Source organism: Brachyhypopomus gauderio, chromosome 17, assembly GCF_052324685.1.
Source record: "Brachyhypopomus gauderio isolate BG-103 chromosome 17, BGAUD_0.2, whole genome shotgun sequence".
NCBI lineage: Eukaryota > Metazoa > Chordata > Actinopteri > Gymnotiformes > Hypopomidae > Brachyhypopomus > Brachyhypopomus gauderio.
In genome coordinates, this window is record NC_135227.1 from 13644701 (window position 1) to 13672367 (window position 27667).

The window sequence follows — 27667 nt, forward strand, 5'->3', positions numbered from 1 at the left end:
TAAAGCACTGATTTATAGTAAAGGTATTTATTATAGATCAGCAGTTCAGACACACCTTGAACTGTAACATGTATAAATGAACCAACAGGAAACAAGAAATTCTTGTAAAAATATTTATTGTTTACAATGATGTAAAATTATCTGCTTGACTTCAATCCAAAGACAACTTATATCCAGTTCAACAAGCTGGACATACAATCTCTATTGCTATTTCTGGCTAGAACTCTAGAATTCATAATTGAACATGTCACGATTACAGGGATCAGAATGTTTAATCAGAATGTTTAATATTGACGTCCAGCAATTCATTGGGCTAATTGCTCATCATACATTATTCACACTGCTCTTTAATTAAAATTATTACCTAAAAGGCACTTTGTGTCTTCTGGTTGTTTATATATGTAAAACCAATAATGTTAAAGTACATTCAAACATTCTAGTAAATAAATATGTCAGTCATGTTTTACAATACTGGTAACATTTAATTGAAATTTTCCTCAACTGTAAGATAAAGACAATGTAATCCATCTTTAAGTGAAACGAAATGATGCGGACAGTTTTAGATGCTTTGTGTGTTCACAGTCCCTAATTTTAGTAGAATGTTTAATAAAATAAATAAAGCACATTTGTTAACAATACCAACATAGATTGTAAAGCACTGTCTTGTGTAGTGTATCACTCAAAAGTCTTTAAAATACACTGAAATGTAACTCGACAATGAATTTTAGGAGCTTAATAGTCACACTGAACAGTCGAACAATGACCCCCTTCAAAATACCCTAAAATTCCCAGGAGTCCAACCATCTGAGTCCAGCCATGGAGGAGGCGGGGTCATGGGCCAGTGGCCCTCTCATGCCATAGGACAGAGGATGAAAGAGGTAGAAACTGTACAAGATCAAGAGAGAAGATGAAACTCTTGAGTTAGTCCTAAGTGTAGAGTAAAAGAGGCTTTCAATGGTGAATTGACCAGTGACATTACAATTAATGATGCAATACATACTAGGCTTAAATTAAGAAACTTACCCTAAAGATTATACTGCAATATAACAATATATGCAGTATACAATACATGTGTTTTCATTATAGTGTTTTTTGTTTGCTTGTTTTTCCAAAAATTCCTTTAGCACTTAATGTTTTGAAATAAGCAATGGAAACAGAAATTGTCTGAACAATTTGTAAAATGTTACAAACATAAATTGACAGATGTTTTTAAGGGCGAAAGCAATGTTCATTAAAAGAAATCACTTGAATGGAAATGTGACCATAGACCATGAGAAACAATAACATTACAAAAGTCAAACATTGTTGTCACCTGTAGAGGACTCCAAAGAAGAGGACAGTCTGAGACCCTCTCAAAATACACTTTGCAACAGATGGACTAAAGAGGAGGTCAGTGTTCTGTAGAAATGTGTCCAGTGTTATTCCTTTAAAAAGAAGAAATGTCAATTGGTTGTTAGAAAGACTTGTCAGATGTCTTTGTGCCAGATTTTTTATGTTTTAATTTAAAAAAAGGTAATTCATTGTTAGAAATTCATGGGAAGATGAACCAAAGAGAAGTTTTATAGATGAGGAAACAAGAGATGAGTACTGAGTCACTAAACATTATCTCAACAAAGTTGTTAACTCCAATTACAAGGACAAACTTATCAAATATCATTTTCTAAATCAACTCAATGATTTTATCACCCTGTTAGACAGAAAACATTTTGTGCACCTGGGACTTTGTGTGTCAGAGGCCCTGTCCTTTCAACACTGCGGTTCATTAATGCTGTGTATTCTCAGCTCTTTTTTACTGCTTGTGAACCAAATCATCCAGTTCCAGTGACCATACCATCAAGCTGATTAGCCATTAGCAACAATGACGAGATTGGCCCATTTGGCCATGTGATGAATTTCCACATTAAAACAGTAGAGATTGCCATAGACGTCTGTAAGACGCCACTGATCTGTCTCTCTCTGTTGCGAGTAAAGTGGGGTCATTCAAATTACTTGGCAACACCATCTCTACACAGCTCGAGTGGAAGATGAAAGCAATAACCATCATCAGAAAAGCTCATAAATGGAGGCCCTTTCCAAAGAGGTTGTGGAATCGCAAGATCTCTAAACCTGAGCTCAGTTTTACAGGTCCACCATCGTAGCTGCATCTCAACACGTAACCCCATCCGTTACTGAGCGCTCCAGCCCAGCCTCCTGCTGCTGAAAGGCCAGACCGCAGCAGATCGCCCACACAGCAGAAAGGTTGTGTGGTCAGCAGCAGCTTTCCCTCCAAGAGCCTCCCGACATCAGCGTTTGCTCACGGCATGAATGTTTACGCTGCTTTGCCAAGTTACATTCACTGCACTGTTTTGTAGTTCAACACAAATCCCAATGCACAGAAAGTGCAAGCAGTTCAACTACCAAGTCTACAAGTCATTAATCGGTTAAGGTGTAAGCGTTGAAATTACCTACAGAGCTGTTTGGTACATGGGACTAACTGACTCGTGGATCAATAATGACCTTTTATCAACTTTCACCCATGATATGCAGTTTCAACACTTCACGCTATCAGTGCACGTCTCATCACAGCTTAGAGGAAGGTGGCCTCAGCTACCTTCAGTTTCCCAATACCTGTAAGCATACTGCTAAACAGCATTGCTGGGAAGTAGTGGTGATAGTAGAGAATGCGGCCCATGGTGTAGAAGGGCAGGTAGTGTAGCAGCCATCCCAAGAACAGCAGCCCGCCGCCCTCCCGGAGTATCTTACTGTGTGCTGTAAGCATGGAGCAGGCTTTATTGATGGTGAAGACCATAGTCAACAACACGGCATAGATCATTTAGGTTTCATTTCATTTGCATAAATACAATTTATCAAATAATACTTTTTAATATATGGACAGGAGTGTCAGATCAGTGGAAGGCTTCTAGTTTTTAATTCATGAACACAGTACGCCCCTATATGAAGGCCTGAGTAAACCACCCAAAGCCAAAACCATTTATCAGTGCTGAATATGCTGATATGCACATTTTTTGTCAGGCTGTGTTTATATAAATAAACAACAACCTAATTTATCAATTCAGCAATAAGCACACGTTTTCTCTTCCATCAAACCACTATTTGATCCTGAAGCACATAGTGAAAACCACACACTTACCTTTTCTATCTCCCTCTAACTTCATGCCTCTCTGTAATGCCAATGAGCACCCCATCACCATGACAACAAACAGACCCAGAGCCAACAGGTTCAGCCACCAAATCACCTAAAGAAGAAAGGGTGGGACTGTGTGGCAAATTCATGCACATTGTAGATGTAGATTTGTAGATTTTCTGATCATCAAATGATTATTTCCTATATAAGACGTTTGCATATTATGCAGAGGTGGACATTCCATGTTCAGAAAGTAAAAGTCCTCACCAAGATTTTGCTCAGGCTTCCTGGATTGTGTTGATTCCACAAATTTTACCTGGCTTGCACTAATTAGAAAATCCAGCAAGCTTGAGTAAAATCCTGGTAAGACTTTCTGAACCTAGAATGTCCACCTCTGATATTATGTGTAGATCACATGATCAGCCAATATTTGTGTTCACTCACAGGCAAGCAGTGTCTTGGATTCTGATGATTATTCTAACAATAAATGTAAGGATAGAAAGAGAAGGAAAAACACTCACAGGGTTACCCAATAGATACACGCGATATTCTGTCTCATTCACCCCAGAAAATCTCAAACCCTAAGGATTGCATAAACAAGGATTAGATTGAAAGGGATGAATTTAATTGCTGCCAATTGCGGTGTTGTTCTCTCAAAGGTGAGACAATTCCAATGTAAAATACCTGATAGTTAATAGGCCAGTGCCAGGGTTTGGAGTTCATCTCATTGTCCTTAGGTTTCAGGCCACTGTTGCCCTGTTAAAAGACCCACAAAAACATACATTAGAACATTGCTGGACGCCCGACTACAATCTTGTTTTCTTAGTTCTTACCCTGATCATGACAATATGAGATTCCAGCAGGATCTCCAGAAAGGACGGTTTTAGGACGCACAAACTAATGTTGGGCACTGTGGGGATACAGAACAACAATGCGTGCCAGTTCAGTCAAAAGCACTGTCAGGAAATTATTAGATAATTAAATATAGCACTGTGAAGAAATCCAAACAATGATTCTATTGAAAGGGCTAAGTCACCAGGACCTACTCTTGGGGTTGATGTGATCCTCAATGTTCCACTGTGAATTGGGGGTTTCCTTTAGATATGGACTACATGTGACCTCGACTTGTTCCCAGCCCCTTTAAAACAACATCGCATTTGCCTTAACAAAGACGCACCCCTCCCATCACATTGGCTCTGCATTGCAACGATTAAAATGTCAGTGCAGTCATTGTCTCTTTCCAGCCTGTTATTGAGACGCATCAGTGCAGGAGGGTTCTGGGCAGGGTTTGGCGTTTCAGATCACCACAGGGTGGAGACCCTGATCCCACACCGGCCGCAGTCTCACCACTTCGGCAGGGTCTTCCCTGAGGAGTAGAGCACACAGCCCGTGGCCCGATGGAGGAAGCGCACTTTGCTGCGGAGTACCTTCACTGGGTCTCCCTGCTTCCCTCCACACACCTCCACCTGCCACAGGTCGTTAGGGTCGCCTGTGCCATTCTGAAGAGGTGAAGGAAGACCCGAGTTGACAATCTGCAACGCTCTAATATTTAGGTAAACGTGTTTCAATGAATCAGGTGTTGTCAAAGTGGCCAACAATGAAATAAAGCCTTGAGCCTCCAGTTAGCATGTTGCATACATAATAGTAATATCTGCATAATTATTAATTAGAATAAATTATTAGCATAATTAATTAGCATTAAAATTGCTTTAATTATACATTAACACCATTTGCATTGATTGTTCTACTCCTTTAATCAGGATGCTAATAGACACATTAACTCACTACCCAGGCATTAATAGCCATACTTACAATACCATAGCCTGTGACCTGCAGGTGCCTCTTGGTCAGTGGGGCCTCATGCAGGTGACTGTGCAGGTTGCGAGTAGTCCTGAAAGGTGTGTAGACCACAAGTGTTAGACCACAAGGGATGGGGTCACACCCTGCCACAACAGCCAAAGCAATTCATTCAGACTTGAAGTCTGGATATAGGAGGTGATAAAAAAAACTAAAAACACAATGACCAAAACCCTCACTCTTTATGCTCCAGACGAATGATGTCCCCATGTCGGATAAGCTCGGGAGTCTCTGTGTGGTCTAGACATAACCACAGGAAAACATTGACACCACCACATGGGATTTTTTCAGAAAAGAATAAACCAGTGTGTATATGAGCACATGTAGCTACAGACTTTCTCTCACCATCATTGTCAGGCCTTTTGACCAGCCACAAGTTGTTGTAGTCTTTGTGCAGGTAGGCAGTAACCTGTTTGGAGGAAACAGAATACTGTTTGAGATTTACTCAGGTCTTGAGATTAACGACTGTTCCTATTAATGTTTACATAATAAAAAATAATCATTATGTAAATATACTACTAATAATAATAATTATTTAATTACTTAATTTATTACTTCAAATAAAATGGTTTAGTTAAAATTTCTAATTTTAAGCAGACCAAAGAAGGGGTTATTACAGACCAAAGAAGGGCTTATTACTAGTGCTGACTAGTACTGTATGAGTGAGTAAATGAATTAAATGTGAGGGACCAAAAGGGATGGGATGGTGGTTTCATCATGTGTGCACCAGTGTACAAACATAGAGGTACCAACCTGCTGCTGGTGTGCACCAACCCCTTCTGGGTAAAGGTGCCAGTGTGAATGCAGGTAGCCTCCCGCTATACGCAGGTTCTTCACCGTTATTATGGAGCCATAAGCCAGGTCTGTTTTTGTGTGGAGAATTAAAGCAGAAACAGAAGTTGATGTAATTTGGTCAAGCCTGTCATGTTTTAGATCCTCTAAAGAAACCATACTCCACTACATTTGATGCAACATATATATGCAACTATATATGCATATATAACTATACGTAACTATAACTATATGCGCATATACAGGGTCTAGTCAAAATAATGAAATCACCATATTAGAAAAACAACTTGCACAATTTCAAAAGGCAGCTATGTAGGTGAATCATTTCAGATTAAATGCCAGTTAGCTCATGATGAAGTATACATGGTTACTCATTCATTGCAAAACTAAAAACGAGTTTGGTCAGACAGGTCACATTTCACCTTTTCCCCATATCTGGCTGTGATTACAAGTCCATGGATGAATAACCTAGTGCTTATTAGGTTACTGTATGGCCCTGTTACTAATCACAAATGAATTAAGATTAACATGGAACAAAATTTTGCAGCAGATATCTATATAACAAAACACAAGACGATCATTAGAAGCTTCTAAACAAAAAAAACTTCAGAAACACGTACATTCCGGCATTGTGGCATTGTGCAGGTTGTTTCCAGTCAAGCGTGACTGGAAAGCAGAGCTGAAGAAACCGTCACCTGGACCACTGGGAGAGAAGACAACGGAGGTTCCAGTTGAAATTCTAACTAACCGATACTGGAATTAGCAGGTCTGACAAGAGAATGGCCATGTATACCTTCTGTTTAAAACAACAAAATGGATGGCAAATATTGCAGTATAGAGGAACAAGGGGAGAATGATCAGTCCAAAGATCCGGGCAGACAAGTGCCTGGCAAAATCCACCTGATGAGAAGTGAAAACCACAAGTAAACATTGAGCAGATCCACACCATCACCAAGCTGATACTTTCAAAGAGAACTCCATCTTGTCCATACCAGAGACAGACGGATGTCCCCCAGTAGTGTCCAGAGGTCCCATGCAGTGTTGATACCCACTAATACAATGACAAAAAGCCCCACGAACTTCACTCCCAGCGAGCCAGAGAGGTTCACCCCAGTCAGAAGTAGCCATAACCACCAGGACCAGCTGAAGGGCCTAATGTTTTTTTTATTATGGAAAAATAAAACCCTTATTGCACAGAGGTACAATTTACAACCTTTTACTATAAGTACAATGATTAGTGATTACCCCAATTGTTACTTCTTCCTATTAATCACAGTAAAAATTATTCAGTAATTTCTCATTAACAAAAAAACTAAAACCTGAATCAATCAATATGATGACTTAAACCTCAGAGTGGACACAGCAGGTCTGGATGAACCCAGGTGGTGCTGCCCTACCTGAGCCTCTGTCGGTTGAATTTGACCATGCTCAGCACAGCTCCCATGATAAAAAAGAGGAGGATGGGGTCCAGCAAGATGTACTGGGAGAGAGTGATGCACCCAGTATCTGGAAAGCAGAATGGTCCATTTAAAATGATGCAGCACTTTTAGCAGCACAGACTCGTACTGCGCTTGGGTGTCTTCAGAAATGCACAAACAACCAGGACTGACCGAAGATGATGATGGAAGCTGCAATGAGTGCAGCGGGCGTGGAGCGGGACAGCTCTAGAACCACCAGGAAGACAAACGGAGGCAGGCAAGAACCAAGGGCTGCACAGAACTGAGAAGGTGAGCCACTGTCAGCAGTATGAACAATGCCAATGTTAAAACTATTAAAAGTTTAGGAAGGAAAAATAACATCAACATTCTAGATTACACCAGATGATGTTCAGCATGCAAATACACATTTGTGGGTGTCTTCAAATGACACCATCAGAAGTTAACAACTACAGTACCTTTAGCTGACAGACAAATGCCTATTTCCCATAGTAATCAAGTCAAATATAATCAAACTATGAATAAATGAACCATAAAAATTCCAAAACATTTACCCCTCTCATGCCCCAGTAGTTGTGATGCTCATATTTGTCCCCGGGCTTGATGAAAGGAAAGGTACCATCATAGCCTGTCAGGAATCCAGCTAGACCAATCAGCATCTGAACCCAGAAGGCCAAAAAACGCATTTACTTAAACCCAGAGATTCAATCCATTCATCCCAGAATGCCACAAAAAATTCTAATGGAAAAACAACAATAATTCTAGTATTATAATGCATTGGCAGACTGCTTAAATCACTTTATTGTTGATGGAATGATTCTAGCATTTGTCAAAAGACATTCATAGAGCTACTTTTATGAGGTACACATATATATAGATTATATGCCATTCTGTTTGTTTTCTCTGGCCTTATTCAGGTTTCAGGCCCATCTTAACGCAGCAGTGACACATGGTAGGTGTTGTTCTGCTATGAGGGACACACTATTTCTGCTGGAGTTTTATTATACAAGTGTTACTGATAGATTGAGAGTGGTCTGCAACTAAAAAACTGAGCCAAACTCTCCCTGATGGCCCAAAACGGAACAAACTGTGCATGACTGGGCTTTACTTTCCAACTGTAAACCTATATCTATAACGCTTGATTATAGCGGAGATTCGAGCTCTTTAAATTAATTCCTCACCTTTCCGAGTGGTGGGTGGACGTCAAAGAAAAATGTGCGATTAATATAATAGCTTCCCATTTTCCCAAAATGAGTCTCATCCCAACTGCAAACAAACGACAGGTAGATTAGGCCAGTAGCCCAAAGATTCAGGCGAGCGATGTGTGTATGTCAAAGCAGGGCTCACCATACGTGTGGAGGCTCTGTGATCTTATAAAACCGAGTGCACACGGAAAGAACCGCCACCAAAAGCAGAAGATATTTCTGCTCGGCGTGTGATTGAGGACAACCGTCCCCCCTGGACAGCGTTAGAGATGTCCCGTTAAAGGCCGGTCTGGGACCGCGGGTCTGGGGAACGGGTCTCCTCGCCGCCGGGGTCATGCATGATCTCCGCTTTCTTAAAGCAGGTGAGCCTGGTCTCTGTTGGGAATGATCCTCGTGTAAACTATCTTCCATTAGACATCTATTAAAGTGTCGTGTGCGAATTAAATGTGCATAAATGTCCCGTCAACGGTAAAGAGAAACAAACAAAACCAAAATATCTCATAAAGCGATTTTGGAGCGAGTAGGAATCCAGGCTGCGGAGAGAGATCCATGCAGGTCATTTACTCTCGTTTCATTTCAGATAAAATGCAGTACCATTAACTGAAATATGACTGAATAAGGAATGTTAAACAATGCAAAAGTTGACAGACTGAATATTTGGTGTACTGCGAAACTGCCAATTTTCCAGCGTAATAGCGATCCTGGCTAGGTAGCGTTAGCTTGCTGTGTGTTTACTCTGGTTACTTTATCAACTTATTCTCGCCCGTTCTTCGTGTACTCATCGAGAGCTGCAGGGATGACCAATTACTGCCACCTAGCGAGAGTGAGGACAAGTGACCAGTGCCTTTGGAGAACTTGGTCAATAAAATAAACAATGCAAAGCTATATTAAACAAGAAAAACTTTATTTTCACACACCAAATATACAACATAAGGGACACATAAGAGCTGCAAAATAAAGGAACAGAAATTCAAAAGTGGAACCTAAACAAAATCAGGCATAAATCTTTCACATGGTAAATACAAACCGGATTCCAAAAACGTTGGGACACTAAACAAATTGCAATTAAAAACTGAATGCAATGATGTGGAGGTGCCAACATCTAATATTTTATTTAGAATAGAACACAAATCTCAGAAAGTTTAAACTGAGAGAATGTATAATTTTAAGGGGAAAATAAGTTGTTTCAAAATTTCATGGCAGTAATAAATCCCAAAAAAGTTGGGACAAGGCCATTTTTTTCCCAACCTTTTGGGGATTTGTTGACACTGAAATTTTGAATCAACATTTTTCCTTTAAAATGTTACATTTGCTCAGATTAACCTTTTGATCTGTCATCTATGTTCTATTGCGAATAAAATATTGAAATTTGCCATCTCCACATCATTGCATTCAGTTTTTATTCACAATTTGTTTAGTGTCCCAACTTTTTTGGAATCCGGTTTGTATTTTGTATTACCATACAAAAGTTCCCATGAGTACAAGTCTCAAAACTCAACTACATGAGTGAGGGGTGCGTTGCTGTTAAGGTACATTGGCTGCATGTTTCCGTAAACTCCATGTTTGACAACTGCCCCGGCGTCAGAGCACTTCTTGGATGCCGCCAGTTCCTTTTCACATAGGGAGACGAAGCGTTTGTAGAGGTGGAGGCCTTTCCAGCGCTCGATGGAGTCGCGATGCAGCACCTTGCCTCCCCTCACAACCCCCGTCAAGCTGTCCTGAGGAACGATCAGCACACTCCCCGGAAGCTCCAGGATAGAGTCACACCTACCACTACTGGCTGGGAAGAACTTCGTATTGAGCAGAGAACTGACTGTGGAATTCAGAACACATTTTGTGGATCAGCTTCAAGACCTTCATGACCGTATGAGGATGCAGTAAGTACAAACATGAGATGGTGCAAGTTTTAAAGGTTCTGTGATCGCTGAAACGCTCAAGGTGAGAAATATGCTGCTCCCTTTAGTTAACCCAATCAAAGCATATTTTATAATGCATATTTTATAAACTCTCTTTACAAGATCACCTATCATAAAGGAAGGTTTGTATGAGTGAATGTGTGTGTGTGCAAGGTACAATGTCACCTTAAAAATTTGCTCAGTGATATTAGTCAAAAGAAAAGATATTGAGTCATAAATTAGTGATTCAAGGTCAAAAATTGTAATATATTGTTAGTTAATGTGGCTTTTCTGCATACCTACCCATTTTGGGAACAATTTTCTCAGTAGCGCCTTTATAAAAGCACACGTAGATCACCATTCCCCCATGAATCTGGAAACCAAGCGAAATGGGAGCAATATTTGTTAAGTACCATTCTGAATCTGAGGCACATCTAATCAGAGGTGCCATTTGAGACATGCTAAATGACATCCTCAAACATAGCATGGACAGAAGATTAATGTTGTCAAGCACAGCGCATGAAATACCTCCACCCATTCGGAGCTGGACCCAGGCACCTGGGATTTGACCTGCAGCAAGGCGTGTGCACACTGCTGGACCACTGCCCTTGCGCTCATAAGGCCGTTCCTCTGCTCTGGTACCGAATCACTGTACAGCTGCCGGGAACCGCTGGAAGTGGAGCGAAGTGAACTGAGAACAGGCTGGTGCTGGCCTGCAATTGTCTCTTCATTGTACTTTTATTATGAATCACTAGCTTTATGGACAAGGTCACACTGTCAATGAGGGTGTGAAAAAATGGTTCTGGTTGTTAACGCAGGTTCCATACCTGGTTACTGGGTTGGGTCTTGTGGAAACTGTTCCAGTCTCCCTACCAGCAGCATTACTGTCAGGCTGACATACAGGAAGGTCTCTGGATCCGTCACCAAGACACTGCTGCCCAGCCAGCTCTGTGACCGAGAGATGCAGCTCGTCGTTGGTCTCTGCTCTCCCGTTCGTCTGCCCTGGTGGGCTCAGACTAAAGTAGGCAAAGTGATGACATTAAAGACAGGAATGGAATTTATAAAGCACAGCCACCTGCAAACATAACAGACATGATGAAACCTATAATGGCATTAAGCACTAATACAAATTGTACTAAACTGTAATAGCATCATGTACTAATAATACCATTTTGATGTGAAGTATCACCATTGAATTGCAAGTGCTAAAGTGTTCATTAGAGGCCTACATGTCTTGATCTTCGATGGGCTCCATAGGCTCAAGTTCCTCAGGGCTTCCTGCGCTAGCACAAAGCTCCATGGCAGGAGGCTCTTCCAAGCTTGAACACTGGGGGCACCGTTGAATCCACAGATCTATATCTGCCCTCATGGAGCCCCAGAAGAAATGTCTGGACACAAGCTTTAAGCACTTCTCGAACTCGAGGTGGTTCATGTCATTGTGGTACACGGTGAGCGTCGACTGCACCTCCTCTCTGCTCCTCACCACCCTGCGTCTCCCATGCTCCCGTTTGCCTCTGCCCGATGTGTAGAAAAGGAAGCCATCTGAAAATGGGGAGTATAGATCAGGAACAGGATTCCTATAGCTCAAAACATCTTTGACTTTTAGAAAACATGTTGAATATATGTATCAATTCTCACACTTTTCATATTAGCTATGCTATGTTCTATTGCACAGAAAATAGTATAATCTGATCATGTATTTCATATTTTTAAGTAACAATGATCCACCTGGTGTTGCCAGGCAAAGGCAAAAGTCTTATTGACTTATTTACATTGTTTAATATTAATATGTTTACATCTAATATATCTGTTTATGTAAAGATACACATTGTTCATTATGTTATATAGTTGTGTTAAACTTGTAGCCACCTTTTCACTAAAAGTTCTTCCTACTCATGAGCAACCTGCTAAGTGCTGCCAATTCCACAAATTCAAAAACAATAAGGCAATTAAACTTACCATGGATAGCAAACCTGGAGCAGAGCCTTCTGAAAGTGTTTTTCTCCACCGAGGTGAGTCCTGGTGGATAACCTCTTCCACTCAAATATTTCTCAACTGCATCATATTTAGAAAAAAAAGCATGCTGGGTGCTTGAATTCTCCCGTGTCTCACAAGAGCTCCTTGGCTCAGCAGAACCTTGAGGAGGTTCTTCCCCTTCCTTATCCTGTGGGGAAAAATTGCAGTACAGAAGTGTAACCCCACATGACTCAGGAGATATAGGGTGAAAAGCACATACAGCAGTTGTACCTGTGTGGTGCAGAGTAGCAAGGTGGGGACTGCATGAGGCTTGAGGCAAACCGAGTCCCCAGAGCGGTCGAAGCAGTCGTCCACGAAGTGAGTGGAGCATACCACTGAGCGTGGCCGGGGGCGCCAATTTAATCTGCGAAGGTTTCTGATCCACTCATTAAGTCGCTGTGGCTCATCAAATGGAAATCTGTGAAAGTGTGGGATTAAAATATTGACAAATAACATCTTAAGTAAAAGACACCCTCCTTAAAGGGATGCAAATTTAGTTCACACCAGCAAACAGTCAGTGGTGCTAATCTATCACAACAGGACTGTCACATTAGTATAAGGAAAGACTATTCCGTTAACAACCAAAACCCAGTTCCTTAAACCTACCAGATCTACATTGTGCATCTAAACTAGCTTCCAGTATAACTGAACCATGCATTCTGTGTTTTTAATGGCTTGTTTCAGGCTTGTTAAAAGGTGGGCTGAGTTCAGCAAACCTCTTAAAATTCATGTTAGTGTGACAATCGTTTTAAATCCCAGAGGCCACAGTGATATTGCCTGACCTGTGGAAGGTCAGGCCCAATGTCCTCTCCAAGGGTCCGTTGTAGTTGTTGCAGCTGTAAACAGCACAACGGTATTTTTGTGTCGCCTCATCCATCTCCATGCAGAACTGGCAGTTGCCGATCCATTCCTCTATGTCCCTAGTAATGGTGCCCCAGTAGTAAACCTTAGATATGGAGCTCAAACATCTGCTCATTCCAAAGTGGCCCCTTTTGTCGTGGTGTTCCTTTAGCACCTGGACAACTTCCTCCTGGTTTCGTAGAACTCTGCGAAGCTTGGAGCCATGGCGATAATACAAGACTCCATCTTATAACAAAGAAGTACAAAGACAATTTTAAAAACATAAAACACTGCTAATGTTATCTCCATAAAAGACTGGATCCACTGATACTGACACTGTAAATTATAAGTACTGAACTCTCCAGACAGTAATAATCAAATCATAGGATCAAAACAAATATGGTTCAAATTACATCAGATGTGGATTCAAGTTTCTTTCCTATTCTCAGACAAAAAAAGTCCTTGGACTTACCTTGGAAGCAGAAGCGTTTGGCACACCTCCTGACTGTGTACCTCTTGCAATATGGGGTGCTGCTATAGACACCTGTGCGCAAGTACTTCTCCAAAGCATCATACCTTCTGAAATGAGGCTCAGACTTGGAACTCAGAATTTGTCTGTTCACACCACTTCCCTTTGTTCTGGTCTGCACAGTGGGAGCTCTGGAATATGGGTGCTCTTCATGGACTATATCCTCATCTGCAGAGGGAAGCTCCTCCTCCCCATATTCCATGACACCATCACAGCATTCTTTATTGACCTATTTTAATAATTAAAATTTGAAAATGGCATAAGAATTTTCCTTATTCCTTATATTTTCTTGATATAGATGATCACAGAACTAAATGAGAGTTGTCATTTAAAAGTCACCTCCTGTTGTGGGGATGGTTCAGTTGTGGGCACAGCATCAGGTTTAAGGTAACTATTGTTCCCAATTCGATCAAAGCTGTCCACTGTGAAATGCTTAGAACATATAGCGGATCTGCTATGGACAGACCAGCGATCTCGGTGAGCAAAGCTGATCCATGAATTGAGTCTGCCTGGATCACCAAATGGGAACCTGTTTGCAAAAAAGCACACATCTTGAACATGTACACAAAATTAATTCCAAATCTTGGTAAACCTTCAGAATTCATACCTGTGAAAACTGATGCCATTTTCACCTTCTGCCAGTCCAGCACTGTCACAACCAGGGACAATGCACTGTAATCGTACCACAGGATTGGGAGGATGGACACAACCATTACAGTTGTCTATCCAATCTGTGATGTCCTTGGTTATTGAGCGCCAGTAATACAGATCTGACACAGCTTTCAGGCACCTAGAGCGGCCAGCATGTTTGCGATTATCATGTTGTTCTATCAGCACAGTTTTCACTTCTTCTTGACTTCGAAGTACCTTACGCTGGCGTTTTCCATCCACATACCAAAGAGCACCGTCTACAGGAAAGGAAAAAATACTTATGTTCAGTTAGCAAGTGAAAATCTAGAAAGGCAATGAAAACAATGTCATTAATCTGTAATGCTAAAAATTACTACTCACCAGCCCAACAAAATTTCTTGCTGCACCTTCTTATTATACGTTTTGAAGTTTTATCATGTTTTGTGTATATCCCGAATCGAAGGTACTTCTCTACTTCATCAAAAGTGTTGAAGTTCATCCTGCAGGCATGTAAATCTGATGAAGCAACATCAATCTGCTTTTGCATTAATCCACAAATAATTAAAATATGGCACATCGATAAGTGCAGTGATGACGTGTCTGTTTTCAAATATATTTTAAAGACACATTTTAATCTACAAACGTAGTCTTAGCATCTACACATACATACATGCTCGAAGTGAAAGTACTGGGTCTCTTCTCATCCTACTCCTGTGCTCTAACCATGTTACCCGGCTAATTAGTCAACCAAAACTTTACACCATACAAACTTTCACCACACAATGCGAAATGCTCTAGCAACACGTACAAAACTCAAGTAATTGTTTAATCAACATACCTCCATAGACTACTCTTCGGTACGAACGGTGACCTGATTTTTATTTGTTTATTCGTGTAGATTCAAAATAAAAGGGCCAAGTATCCTAATCCAACAGGAGTCGTTTCCGAGGGGAACGCAATTTTACAGTGCATCAGGTTTGCTGAAACATCTTCATCAAAACAACTTCTTTTTGGATTCGATGTCGTTTTTAAAAACACAGTACAGACCATACAAACTATTTAACAAACGCATCCGATTTTTGTGGTATCTAAACGTACTGAAGAAAAAGCAAATATGAGTGGTGTCTAAACATGTGCATCAATAAAAAATTGACTACGACATTTTATGGGATTTTACGACACTTCCTGTTTATGTACGTCAAAATAAAAGTTGTCCGAAATTAATTCAACGAAAAACATCTAGATATGTAGTCATATTAGGCAGGTTTCATGTAAGGTTAAGATAAATTTCAGTCACCTACGACAGTTCTCAATGTTGCAGTCTATAGTTATCTTAAATCTATCTATTATGTATGGTTTATGAATAGGAATGGTGATGTTTCACATACACTTTTAAAGGCGCATGCAGAACCATATGAATAATCAACTCTGAAGGAATAACAGCCCATTCATCACAAACACTTTAATGAAGCTGTCCATTATTTGTCCATGTAGAGACATTAAGGTCTTAAAACTCCATTAAATGAGTATATGGTCCATTTGTATCCAGCTTCAGGACTTGTCTGTTACCATACGTTCCGTGTTTGACATCTGTCCCAGCCTCTGTGCATTTGCAAGACAAACTTAGCTCTTTCTCACAATGGGCGACAAAGCTGGCATAAAGCTTCTGCCCATCATCTTTGCCAATGTTGGCATGGTACTGCATGCCTTTGCCCTTAGGTTTCCCTCCAAGTGTCGCTTGAGGTACAATAAGGACGCTGCCAGGTAGTTCCAGGACTGAAGTATACTTCCCAGAATCTGTCTCGCAGAGCTTCATGTTTAGCAGAGTGTTCACTGGGATGGACCAAAACGGATTAAATAAATTAGTTTCTGAATAGTGTCTACAAACAACACAGCAACGTTTTAGATTAAACTTTACAGAAAAGAGCAATACCTATTTTGGTTATTATATCTTCGGTTGCACCCTTGAAGAAACAGACATAGATAACCATTCCCCGGTTAATCTGTGTGGAAATGTTAACACGATCAGTATAGTTATTCAGCAATAGCATAAGACTAAACCAGAACAAAAAATGCCAAATGCGATGGGATACCTCAACCCATTCGGCCTCATTCTCCACGTCCGGAGGTTTCACCTGAAGTCTGGCGTGTAGGCACTGCTGAAGCACCACTCGAGCTACTACAGAAGACTCGTTCGCCATCGTGACCTAAAACAAAGACTTAAATGTTTACAAACAACCGCCGTAAATAATCCTAAAAAAGAGGCAACGACATACATACGTTGATTCTGTTGTTAAGAAGCGTATTTAATTTTCACATGCAGTGGATACCTTTAAATGCAGGCTTTATTTCCGCAAAACGTCATCAGAAGTGGTCTGAGACGGTTCGCCTGTGGTGAGGGTTTAAGTTGAACCCATCGCTTCTTTATCTCATGTGTCTCGCCCTTTGTCTCTTCTGGGAGTTACTGTGCAATTTTCCACCGACCTCATGAGAGTTGAAGGGATATGTTAGTGGTGTTGCACGACTAGCTGCTCTGCGCAAGTCTGTGAAATGGCAACGTTAGGATACAATTTATTTAGCCCCCGAGCGAATCATTCAGCAACATAAAATGGTGTTTTATCATCGTTACAGAATGTTGTCACAAGTATGTAAGTCTGCCATTGCTAACACTTCATTAGGGGCAGGTAGACATTTCCGACCTCCTCCAGTGGTGTGTAGTCATGTTCGCTCTAAGGTGAGTACCTTGTGTCGGGTATAGGCAGATCTTATGTAACTAGCTTTTACCACAGCCGTGCATGCTACTAATGTAAGCAGATAACAGACATCTCAAAGGTTTTGAATTTACTTGCATGATGGTATCATTCAGCTTTTCAGGCTGACATATGTTTTGATATTTACAAACGTACTGGATATCAGACTACTGTGAGCTACCTATATTAAAATTTTGCAAGACGCAGGAATTCTAATGCATTAATTAGTTCTAATGCTTTATCAATTCTAATAAGTTCTAATGTGAACCTGGTCTATCATGACTAAGAATCGTTTCACTGCCTATAGATTTCAGGTGTTGGTGAAAGATCATCACACGAAAAACAGAAGGCACATATGGCACGAGGCCTACCCAAACTAAAACCCATCCCTGGTGTTAAAGAGGTTATAGTTGTTGCATCAGGAAAAGGTGGTGTTGGGAAATCAACAACAGCAGGTAACTTGTCATTTTGGTCGAATTTATAGTTTGAATTTACAGAGCAATATGAGATGGTTGCAGATATGAGCAGATGAGATCTATAAGAACTTTAACTGATTTTGATGTGGTATAATGAACTGAGCCTCTAAAACAGACGTTTTTGAATCTTAGCACAGCAAGAACCAAAGAGGCCATGTGAGACAGCAGTGATGCTATTGACTGATCACACAGTACAATTATTTTATCTTTAATATAATAAACACAGTAATCCCAGTGAATTATAAAATGAGAGCAGGATATATTATAATTTAAAAAAGGATGTTCTCTGTATCACTGCCGTGATGAGTTATGATGGCTGGTACCTGAGACTACTTTGTACCTGATTTTACAAAATAGTTCAATGGCCTGTTTTGCGTAATGATGAAACTAATTTCAGCAGCTAATTTTTCATTGAATCGCCTAATTTATTTTACACTTTTTATTACAGTAAATCTCGCTCTTGGACTTCTGGCTAATGATCAGGTAATTCTATTGTAATTCTATCCATGTTCTAATGTAGTTTCTTTTGTATCATTCATGTTGAGGCCGCAGCTCATCTTACGTTGCCATGCACATTTTCTCATATTTCTTCTGCAGAGCAAGTCAGTGGGTCTTTTAGATGCTGATGTTTATGGTCCCTCCATTCCAAAGTTGATGAATCTAAAAGGAAACCCAGAGTTAACAGAGAGTAGGTTATATTAAATAGTTCCACCAATTGTTTTGTTTTCTTATGGATAAAAACATCAATACAGCATGGTAACCGAGTCATCACTTTGTTTTGCGTCACAACATTCTGTTCAATTATTTTTTTCTCTTTACATTTCAGATAATTTAATGAAACCCCTTCTGAACTTTGGAATCCCTTGGTGAGAATATGAGATATAAAGTGGATGTGCAACACATTTTGGTGGATCGTGATCATCAGCCTAACAGCCTGTTTGTCCTCCCCACTCAGTATGTCAATGGGTTTTCTCATTGAAGATTCTGCACCCATTGTATGGAGGGGTCTGATGGTGATGTCAGCCATTGAGAAGCTTTTGAGACAGGTGTGTACATTTAAATTTACACTCTGGTCTGATGTCTTGAACCTAAAGGACCAAATCCTTTTGTTCTAGGTCTGAAATGTTTAGAGTATTGTGTGTTCAGGTAGACTGGGGGCTTTTGGATTATTTGGTAATAGACATGCCACCTGGAACAGGGGACGTTCAACTCTCCATCACACAGAACGTCCCAATAGCAGGTAAGAAAGGAAGGATTATTTGCATTTTAATATTCAATATATGTTTTTAAACTGTATATACACTCACTGGCTACTTTATTGAGTATATGGCACATAGCAACAACTTGGTGCATTCTACTGACATTCAAACTGAGCATCAGAATGGGGAAGAAAGGTGATTTAAATGATATTGCACATCGCATGGTTGTTGGTGCTAGATGGGCTGTTCTGATTATTTCAGAAATTGCTGATCTGTTGGGATTATCGCACAACCATCAATGCTTTATTGATGTTGGCGAAGAATGACTAGATTTTTTGAGATGATATAAAGTCAACGGTAACTTAATTACTCATTATAACTGAGGCATGCAGAATTGCATATGTAATTCTAAAAAAACCACATAAACCCTTCAAACAGATGGGCTACAGCAACAGAAGACCACACCGGGTGCCAGTCTTGTTGGAACAGGCAACTGAACCTACAATTTGCATGTGATCACCAAAATTGGACAGTAGAAGATTGGAAAAATATTGGTCTGATGAGTCAATTTCTGGTGCGATATTTAGATGATAGGGTCAGAATTTGGTGTAAACAACATGAAAGCATGGATCCATTCAGCCTTGTATAAGTGGTATATGCTGCTGTTGGTGATGTCATGGTGTGGGTGATTATTTTCTTGGTGCACTTTGGGCCCCTCAATACCAGTTCATCATAATTTAAATGTCACAACCCACCAGAGTATTGTTGCTGACCATGTCCATCCCTTTATGACTACAGTGTGCTCATGTACTGTTGGCTACTTCCAAAAACTCAAAATCATCATCACAAAACTCAAATAATTTCAAACTGGTTTCTTGAACATGATACAATACTCAAATTGCCTCTACAGTCAGCAGATCTCAATGCAATAAAGCACCTTTGGGATGTGTTGGAACGGGAGATTTACGTAATGGATGTGACGCCAACAATCTGCAGCAGCTGCATGATGCCACCATGTCAATATGGTCTAAAATCTCTGAGGAATGTTTTCAGCACCTTGTTGAATCTATGCCATAAAGAAATAAGGTAGTTATCATGGCAAAAGGGGGGTCAGTACTAGCAAAGAGTACCTAATTAAGTGGCTGGTGAGTGTGTACATAGTGTAATGTATTCTAAACTGTATACTGGAACAAAAAAACATGAATTGTTTTGAAAACATGAATTCAGTGTGTGCAGACGCATAACAAATAGGTGTAGGTTTACAAATTCTGCTTAAATGATTGGTGCAACAATTTTTTTTACAGACCTCCTCCCGGTAATTTTTGTCCAACTAAGTCTTTACACAGTAAAGACATCTGAAAAATAAATTGATGAGAATAAAACTGACAATGTAATAGCTGCAAATTGATAATACCAAACATGGCTTCATCTCTGTGCAAATTTCTGTTACAAATGAATAAACATCACATCAGAAACAAGGAAAAAACATGCCTAAGCTAACGAGCAAACTTGTAAAAATAAGAACCTTAACCCATCTGTGCAGTCAGAACACGAACACACACACACACACACACACACACACACTCACTAGTGATTACTAGGGGGCTGTGGTGCACATGTGCCCAGAGCGGTGGGCAGCCCTAGCTGGCACCCGGGGAGCAGTTGGGGTTAGGTGCCTTGCTCAAGGGCACCTCAGTCATGGCCTTAGGTCTGGGAATCGAACCCACGACCCTCCGGTCACAGGACCAGTTCCCTACCACCAGGCCATGACTGCCCCATGATGTGAATGATTAATTATGTCCCAGATGACAGTAGAAGTGCAGTAGAATATTATGAAGTAAATTATGCAGTATGCTATTACTTTTGAGGTTTTACTAAATTCATCCCAAATTCTGAAACAATTGAATGTTGTTTGTTGAATTGATCAATAATTGGCACTTTTTAAAACCGACTAATGGTATGTCTGCCTTGCACTGCAGGTGCTGTGATAGTGTCCACTCCACAGGACATCGCCTTGTTAGATGCACGCAGAGGTGCTGAGATGTTCCGCAAAGTTAACGTTCCGGTGAGACAATTGAAAGCTGTATAAAAATACACTGCTCAAAAAAAGCACTAAAATAACACATCCTACATCATAATTAATGAAATATTCCAGTTGAAAATCTTTATTTATTACATAGTGGAATGTGTTGAGAACAAAATAACAAAAATGATCAATGTAAATCAATATTATCCCATTGAGGTCTGGATTTGGAATCATACTCAAAGTCAAAGTGGAAAATCGGATGAGCGGTTGGTTCAGATTCATAGGAAATTCCTCAAGACAAGTTCAAATGAGGCTCAGTGTTGTGTGTGGCCTCCTCGTGCCTGTGTGACCTCCCTACTATGCTCCTGATGAGGCGGCAGATGTTCTCCTGAGGAATCTCCTCTCAGACCTGGATTAAAGCGTCAGTCAACTCCTGGACGGTCTGTGGTGCACCGTGGCATTGGTGGATGGAACTAGACATCATGTCCCAGATGTGCTCGATTGGATTCAGGTCTGGGAAACGGGCAGGACAGTCCACAGCATCAATGCCTTCATCATGCAGGAACTGCTGACACAGTTCAGCCACATGGGGTCTAGCATCCCTCTCCATGTCTCCTGGTGTACTGGCCTGTCTCTAGGTGTCTGCTCCATGCTATGGACACTGTGCTGACAGACACAGCAAACCTTGTTACCATAGCTTGCCATCCTGGATGAGCTGCACTACCTAAGCAACTTCTGTGGGTTGTAGACACCGCCTCATGCTACCTCTGTGGTGAGGGAACTGACAAAATGCAAAAGTGACCAAAACATTAGCCAGAAAGGATGAGAACAGAGAAAAGGTCTCTGGTCACCAACTTCAGAACCAGTCCTTTATAGGGCTTGTCTTGCTAATTGCCTCACAGTGTTGCTTCTTAACTGAACATGATGGTTTCATAGAAGTGTGGTTGACGTGGGGTTACATTGTGCTGTTTAAGTGTTCCATTTGTTTTTTTGAGCAGTGTATTTAATCCAATTATTTCTCAATTGTAACATTACACTGACTGTTTTACGTTTACTTATGCTGATCCAAAACAAGACTGGATTGAGAAATAAGTCACTGCTCTATTTCTCAATATTCTCTAAAATTCCAGCAGAAATGTTTTTTTTTCTTTTAGGTTCTGGGCTTGGTTCAAAACATGAGCGTTTTTCAGTGTCCCCAGTGCAACTTCCAGACGCACATCTTTGGGTGTGATGGGGCTAAGGAATTGGCTCGTACTCTTGGAGTAGAAGTTCTTGGTAAGACTTGACTTTTCAGAAGTCGTCTTAATGGAAAAGCCTTCCCATAAACCATAAATCACTCGAGCTGTTCTCAGCTTCGTGAAAGCATCCATGGTGGGTGTTCAGCTTTTCTAGTGCACCTCTTAATTTAAATGTTGAAACTGTAAATGAAAACTCTCTCATGAATGAGCTTGCAATTTGTTATATTACAGTTTATATGTTGCCTTTAATGGTTTCACCATTAAAATAATCTCATGCACTATTCAAACTAATCAACATTTCATGCTCTGTGAATGCATTTGGGGCAGCCTGTTCCTCTGCTTTTGACAGGTGACATTCCACTTCATCTTAACATCAGAGAGACCTCAGACACCGGTCAGCCTGTAGTCGTGTCATCTCCTAACAGTCCTGAGGTGAGTAATTCATGCTGTTTGAGTCTCCTTCCCTGTAGAAATGACACACCCTTGTTATCAAATTTATGACATGTATCAGATGCTCTTATGGAGAATAACTTATTTATTGGTTAAATTCTGAATGAACAAACAGTTATGCTTACATTAAACAGAACACTCCAAATCAAGTTGCATATATTTATTCAGCTTTGTTGGGAGTTTGTTGTTGTTTACTTAATTAAAATATTTATGCAAATAATACTGCATGGGTCTTGGGAATGTAAACCTACAAATAATTTATTGTTAGGTAAGTAGTGTGATTATTTTTTGTTTGCTTGCTTGATCTCTGACTATTATTTTTGTGAATTTTGTGATGCTGTTCAATCAACCGCAGGCTGAAGCGTATAGGATGGTAGCCTCAGCAGTGGTGCGTCGACTTGCAGAGGAGTCCATCTAAATCACCTCAGGACTCATCCAGAGCCCTGCTGAACAGAAGGTGTCTCCCAGAGCATTCAGTGATTACATGTCCAGAACGTTCTCTTTCTGTTTATGGTCTGTATCTGGTACTAAATAATGTTTGTTCATTATGATCAAACAGAATTGACCAAGGTCACCAGGATGTTGAAGCCCGTGAGAACCAGTGGATATTTACTTTTATCACATTTGAGTTATAAGAACAAAACATACAACTTTAAGTTCACCCCTAGAGTTGTGGGAGCTTTATATGGCTGTGGATGAGTAGTATTCCAGTAAGTGAGGGTCATCCATGGAGAAAACCTGCTGAAGCTTCCACCTGCTGAAGCTCTTTGGAAGAATGTTTGAGTTAGTATGATCATTTTGAGTTAAATCTAGTTGAATTAATATTGCAAAACTAGCCTTTAATGGAGTGAGTACCATTAAACCCTGTCTATGTTGAAATTGCTTGAAGAGCAAGACCCTTTCTGATCTTTGAAAACAAGCAACAGCCTCCGTGCTAACCTGAATGGAACAGAAGTAATTTTTACTCGAATTACCCATGGCGTTAAACAGTCTTGTTTGAAATAATGAAGGAGCCAAAAAATATATATTTTTAAAAATCCATGATGAGCTATAATGAAATGGTTTTAGTTTTCAAGATGGGAATTTCAGCAGATTTCTTTTATTTGATCTGGATATAATGATTCATGTTCTTTTTTAAAGAATATAACAATACTAATGTTGCACTGAGTTCTCTTATGATGCACTGCCATTTGTGGTGAATGTGTTTTTTTTCAGTCAATTCATTAATGCATTAATGAATCATTAATGAACTTCTGTCATTATAAAAAACAACATTTTGTATTGTGTCTTTAGGGTGAAGAAGCACAATTAAACTTGCTATGCAATGAGATTTTTTAAGATCCTTTTTTCAACTGCACTAATTCTGATGTAGACTTTGGACACATCCACTAGATGTCACTGAGAATTACATTTTTTCCTTATTGAGTGCAGTGAGAGGAGCCGGGCATACGGCCTGCCTGGGCCACTTCAGGAGATTTTTTGCTTGGCTGCCCTGATTCAGTGGCAGCAGCTGTACTGCCTCCAACTGCCAGACAGAGCAGAATGTGACTCACCAGGTCCACAAAGTTGCTTTTACTTTTTTGTTTCACATACTTCACTGTTCCTGGAAGATGTGCTACAACTGCCTTGTGACTTCCATCCAAATGACCACAGCCAGATATTTTCTCTTGTGCTGCGTTTTCTCCTAACATGACACTATAATCGATGATATCAGACCATGTCTGTTTGGTGGAGTTTGAGTCGGAATACATGGCATCACTTTTTTACGTAAAGAAAAGCAGTGATTGGTGATGTAGGTTGAGCTATCTATATTGTGTGTGCTTACGTTGGGTAAAATGTCACTTTGGGGGACTATATGACAGATAGATTTAAATATTCTGTATTGTTTAACACACATGCACATACGACTGCCAGTGTGGGCAGAGGAAGAACAACAACTCAATTCTACAGTGCTTAGGTTTGAACCCCTTGGGTGAGGTGATGGTAAATGTATGATATGGACTAAAAACACCTGCACGTTTCACTTCATGTCTTGCTCTCTGCTATATGTGTGCATCCACCTGTGCATTTTATAAGTGCATATATACAGACTATAATCCATCAGTTGGCCTGCACCCTTTAGCTTCTATATCACAGGTTACTGCTGAATATTGGGGGAGTAAACAATTATCAGCACAGCATTAATACTGATATGACTGCCTGGTAGATACAGTATTACCAGGCACATGCGTATTGGCATTTTTACATGTGCCCTAGTCACTGTAAAGAGGTGCTTCACCACTACTAAGATTCAATAGCAGTCCTATGGTCAGAAACTGACCACTGATGAAGAGGTAGGGGATGGCTACCACAAATTATTCACAGGAATAAACAGAAACCACACTTGGGTAAAGGATCATAATGTGGTGTGTTTACATAGCATGTAAATAGAGGCCATAAAAAATGTCAAGCAATTACATTTCTTGCACGTTAAGGTTTTTTTTTTTACAATGACTTCTATGTCACTCTTAGAAATGGAAAAGACTGGAGCATTTGCCCCATGGAATATGTACAATGTAGAATACCTATTCAGATTGGTCTGCTTCCTTAGGGTGTGTGTGTGTGTGTGTGTGTGTTTGGGGGGTGTGAGGGATATTAATATTACATCAAGGACTTGCAGTGCACTAGACAGATGGGAGGGTGTCTGCTTTCTATGTCACCTGAGGTTCATGAAATGAATGAAAATTGGTAACATGGTTAGATAAAAGTGTAGAAGGTGAAGATACACACATGCATATCATGAAGGAGGATTCTATTTGCTAAAATATAATGATGACAAACAGTGGAGGTGCAGTGTGTTAACAAACTTGTTCTGCTCTGTGTGAAGAGCAGTACTGTTTAATAAGGTGTACATATGTCTGAAAAGGCCATTTCTGGACAAATTACATACATAACACATTTTGCTCTTTGTAGTTTGATAACCATTTACTTTAAGTGGTTTGTGTTATGTTTCAAACTAAGAAATTATTGTGTTTGAATAAGGATAAATTTTGATCTGCAGGATATCTTACCACAGTAGCTACCACATGTTTAATATAGTGGTCACGCATGCATTACTGAGGCTATGCTTTTGAGGCATGCTTAAAATAAATTCCCATGAATGCTTGGTGCTGATAGCTGATTTTAAAAAGCACTGGGTCACAGACAGCAAAAGGTCTACATCACCCAGTCTGTGTTTATCTTTCAAAGTAAAGTTGTCCTTGAATTAGTTTTTGGTTAATTTCATCTGGTATATGGATTGTAATAGTGGACCCCACAGGGGAAAAGCTGCCTCAATTGTTATGAAAGCAATTTCCTGAGTTCCAAAATTAAAGGAAAAAAAACTCAATAGAGCAGTACATTTCTTTTTAGAACTTTTCACTATTTTGTAACAACTGGGAATCTACAACCTTTCAAGAATTATTCTGAAATGGACTAGAGGAACTTTCACTTGATAACTGGCATGCTGCAGAAATGTTTCTGCTGGGTATATGACAAAGTATGGAAAAAGGTAATGAGTGATTTGCGTGTTTCCCTATCCATGGCCCCATTCCTGGTGACCTCAAAAACCTCGCCCCACCCAGTGAGACTGAGCGTGGATCTATAACCATGGCAATGCAGCTGCAGTACTGCCCAGGGTAAATAGCAGCAGCTGGTTCCAATTCGCACTGCATGATCAGTGACCGGGGAGAGATATGCAAGTCTGGGGGTTGGTGGAATAGAGGGTTTGTCTACACCCCCCCCAACACACACACCCCAGCTCTAACCATGAACTCAGATTATGGTTTCTGTTAGCTTAGCTAAAGCAGTCATTAGTACAAGGTTCAGCGGACATTACATTGAAAAGATAACAATTTCCAACAGTGAAAAAAGTTGAATTACCAAACAATTATCAAAATGGCCCAACAAATGTTTTTTGGCTTATAGAAATAATTACGTTTGCCTACCATAATATGGCTATAGAGAGCTACGTAGACGGCTCAGAGGGACCCTCCAGTGCAGCTGCCCATAAATTGTCAGATCTAACAGAAGTGGGTCCCAGAGATTTGGGGGTGAGGGAGGTGGGGGGGTGAATGTGAATAATTCATGGGGAGATTTGAAGAACGAGCAGACAGCCGCACTGATGCTGCTGTGTTTTTGATGTCAGAACAAACCTGTGTGGGTTAGTTAAAGAGAGCCCCAGAGCCATGTCCCTGGCATTGATTGTGCAGCATGCTGCAATGTGCTGGGTGAACTAAGGAGTGGGGAATAGGGAACAGTTAAAAATGCATGTGTTTTTCTACACAGGTAGCATTATATGTCTCATTCTCAATTCAAGACCTAGGACCCCGTGCTCTGACAATGGTAAAAAACAAATAAACAAAAAGCCCTTTTACATCTTTAACGCAAGGAGGATGAACCATTTATATATTTGTGCCTGGGACAAAGGTTTTTCAGAATTTTCTAAATCATAATCAGTAAAACTGTCCTGTGATAAATAAGAACAATAATGACTTTTTAGTATACGTTTTTTTAAATGTATGTCTAATTACAGTTAATATAAGCTTAATAACAACCAAAAAAGGAAAAAAAAATCAGACATGTTAAAATCTGACATTTTAAAGAGTTGGAGTTGCTAATAGTGTTGTCATGTAATACAGAAAATAGTAAGTCGTTCCAAGACAAGGAACCTGTCATTAACTAGCATATTACTCATATTGATAAAAATAATGTAAGTGTTTCAAGTACTAATGCAATTTTGTTTAGGTAATTAATTTTAGTCAATTAGTTTACTTAAAGCTATCATGGCCAATGGGTTCTAGTATTGACATCCTGGAGGTCTTCCATAATACAATGAGCGTGAATTGCCTTTGTGTATTAAAAGCTCTGGGTTTAAATTGCATGTTCCTGTTCGTATTAAATATTGGCAAAGAGCCAAGCTACAGCACAAAACCTTGAATAGAATTTCCCACGTGTACTTCAACTAATAGTCATAAACTAATGTTCACCACTCATTCCCATAGAATTGTTGCATTTGGAAACATATAGGAAAAAGGAAAGTGGATAGGCAGGGGCAATTACATCACAGGGCAGATTGCTCTTCTTCAAGTGTTTTGTGTTGATTTGCTTTGCACAACACCTGAGCCCAAACAAGCATATGGGTGGAACAATGAGACACAGTTATAGGAAATTTAGCACACAGTAAC

The 27667-nt window shown here is 40.1% G+C and overlaps 4 protein-coding genes across 10 annotated transcripts; 1 reads left to right on the top strand and 3 right to left on the bottom strand.

Annotated features, from left to right (window-relative positions):
* Positions 1-105: 105 nt before the first annotated feature.
* pomt2 (protein-O-mannosyltransferase 2) lies at positions 106-9175 on the bottom strand. Its single transcript, XM_076978433.1, has 21 exons — positions 8557-9175; positions 8391-8475; positions 7764-7868; positions 7384-7492; positions 7171-7279; positions 6766-6925; positions 6567-6673; positions 6394-6476; positions 5735-5844; positions 5327-5390; positions 5161-5221; positions 4937-5015; positions 4472-4623; positions 4171-4262; positions 3958-4034; positions 3809-3880; positions 3646-3705; positions 3131-3236; positions 2608-2748; positions 1313-1424; positions 106-885 (listed from the first exon to the last, which is right to left on the bottom strand). Exons 1-21 carry the CDS (start codon positions 8823-8825, stop codon positions 780-782), a joined length of 2259 nt encoding a protein of 752 aa, XP_076834548.1. The 5' UTR covers positions 8826-9175; the 3' UTR covers positions 106-779.
* Positions 9176-9297: 122 nt separating this feature from the next.
* Positions 9298-15475, bottom strand: dtd2 (D-aminoacyl-tRNA deacylase 2). Of its 4 annotated transcripts, none has more exons than XM_076978429.1 (13): positions 15163-15475; positions 14706-14859; positions 14302-14602; positions 14034-14223; positions 13638-13923; positions 13108-13411; positions 12557-12743; positions 12269-12473; positions 11539-11851; positions 11137-11325; positions 10838-10979; positions 10613-10682; positions 9298-10227 (listed from the first exon to the last, which is right to left on the bottom strand). In XM_076978429.1, the coding sequence occupies exons 1-13, from the start codon at positions 15166-15168 to the stop codon at positions 9902-9904; spliced, it is 2673 nt and encodes an 890-aa protein (XP_076834544.1). In that variant the 5' UTR covers positions 15169-15475; the 3' UTR covers positions 9298-9901. The 4 variants fall into 4 exon arrangements, with proteins under 4 accessions (XP_076834544.1, XP_076834545.1, XP_076834546.1 ...); XM_076978430.1 differs by having other exon boundaries at positions 14706-14824; positions 15163-15474; XM_076978431.1 differs by having other exon boundaries at positions 14706-14840; positions 15163-15474.
* Positions 15476-15766: 291 nt separating this feature from the next.
* LOC143480651 (D-aminoacyl-tRNA deacylase 2-like) lies at positions 15767-16708 on the bottom strand. Of its 2 annotated transcripts, none has more exons than XM_076978438.1 (4): positions 16605-16708; positions 16418-16531; positions 16258-16327; positions 15767-16157 (listed from the first exon to the last, which is right to left on the bottom strand). In XM_076978438.1, exons 2-4 carry the CDS (start codon positions 16523-16525, stop codon positions 15832-15834), a joined length of 504 nt encoding a protein of 167 aa, XP_076834553.1. In that variant the 5' UTR covers positions 16526-16531; positions 16605-16708; the 3' UTR covers positions 15767-15831. The 2 variants fall into 2 exon arrangements, with proteins under 2 accessions (XP_076834553.1, XP_076834552.1); XM_076978437.1 differs by having other exon boundaries at positions 16655-16681.
* A 216-nt stretch (positions 16709-16924) lies between these two features.
* nubpl (nucleotide binding protein-like) lies at positions 16925-25732 on the top strand. Of its 3 annotated transcripts, none has more exons than XM_076978436.1 (12): positions 16925-17058; positions 17382-17529; positions 17999-18033; positions 18148-18238; positions 18377-18416; positions 18506-18596; positions 18697-18790; positions 20729-20814; positions 21930-22050; positions 22363-22445; positions 22819-22920; positions 23757-25732. In XM_076978436.1, exons 1-11 carry the CDS (start codon positions 16933-16935, stop codon positions 22879-22881), a joined length of 978 nt encoding a protein of 325 aa, XP_076834551.1. In that variant the 5' UTR covers positions 16925-16932; the 3' UTR covers positions 22882-22920; positions 23757-25732. The 3 variants fall into 3 exon arrangements, with proteins under 3 accessions (XP_076834551.1, XP_076834550.1, XP_076834549.1); XM_076978435.1 differs by lacking the exon at positions 23757-25732 and adding an exon at positions 23023-23750; XM_076978434.1 differs by lacking the exon at positions 23757-25732 and having other exon boundaries at positions 22819-23750.
* The last annotated feature ends 1935 nt before the right edge of the window (positions 25733-27667 follow it).

What these genes read in the sequence shown, in the direction of transcription:
- pomt2 (XM_076978433.1), bottom strand. Translation starts at nt 8,825, where the DNA reads ATGGAAGATAGTTTACACGAGGATCATTCCCAACAGAGACCAGGCTCA. An exon ending in TTGGTGCACACCAGCAGCAG is followed by an intron (nt 5,391 to 5,734) that starts GTTGGTACCTCT and finishes TCCTCCAAACAG; the next exon opens with GTTACTGCCTACCTGCACAA. An exon ending in GTTTAGCAGTATGCTTACAG is followed by an intron (nt 1,425 to 2,607) that starts GTATTGGGAAAC and finishes TTCTTTTTAAAG; the next exon opens with GAATAACACTGGACACATTT.
- dtd2 (XM_076978429.1), bottom strand. An exon ending in TTGGGCCTGACCTTCCACAG is followed by an intron (nt 12,744 to 13,107) that starts GTCAGGCAATAT and finishes ACACTTTCACAG; the next exon opens with ATTTCCATTTGATGAGCCAC. An exon ending in CCAGCTCCGAATGGGTGGAG is followed by an intron (nt 10,683 to 10,837) that starts GTATTTCATGCG and finishes CTTGGTTTCCAG; the next exon opens with ATTCATGGGGGAATGGTGAT.
- nubpl (XM_076978436.1), top strand. Translation starts at nt 16,933, where the DNA reads ATGGTGTTTTATCATCGTTACAGAATGTTGTCACAAGTATGTAAGTCT. An exon ending in GACTTCTGGCTAATGATCAG is followed by an intron (nt 18,034 to 18,147) that starts GTAATTCTATTG and finishes TTTCTTCTGCAG; the next exon opens with AGCAAGTCAGTGGGTCTTTT. An exon ending in AAACCCAGAGTTAACAGAGA is followed by an intron (nt 18,239 to 18,376) that starts GTAGGTTATATT and finishes TTTACATTTCAG; the next exon opens with ATAATTTAATGAAACCCCTT.
- LOC143480651 (XM_076978438.1), bottom strand. Translation starts at nt 16,525, where the DNA reads ATGGCGAACGAGTCTTCTGTAGTAGCTCGAGTGGTGCTTCAGCAGTGC. An exon ending in ATGAGGCCGAATGGGTTGAG is followed by an intron (nt 16,328 to 16,417) that starts GTATCCCATCGC and finishes ATTTCCACACAG; the next exon opens with ATTAACCGGGGAATGGTTAT. An exon ending in AGATATAATAACCAAAATAG is followed by an intron (nt 16,158 to 16,257) that starts GTATTGCTCTTT and finishes GGTCCATCCCAG; the next exon opens with TGAACACTCTGCTAAACATG.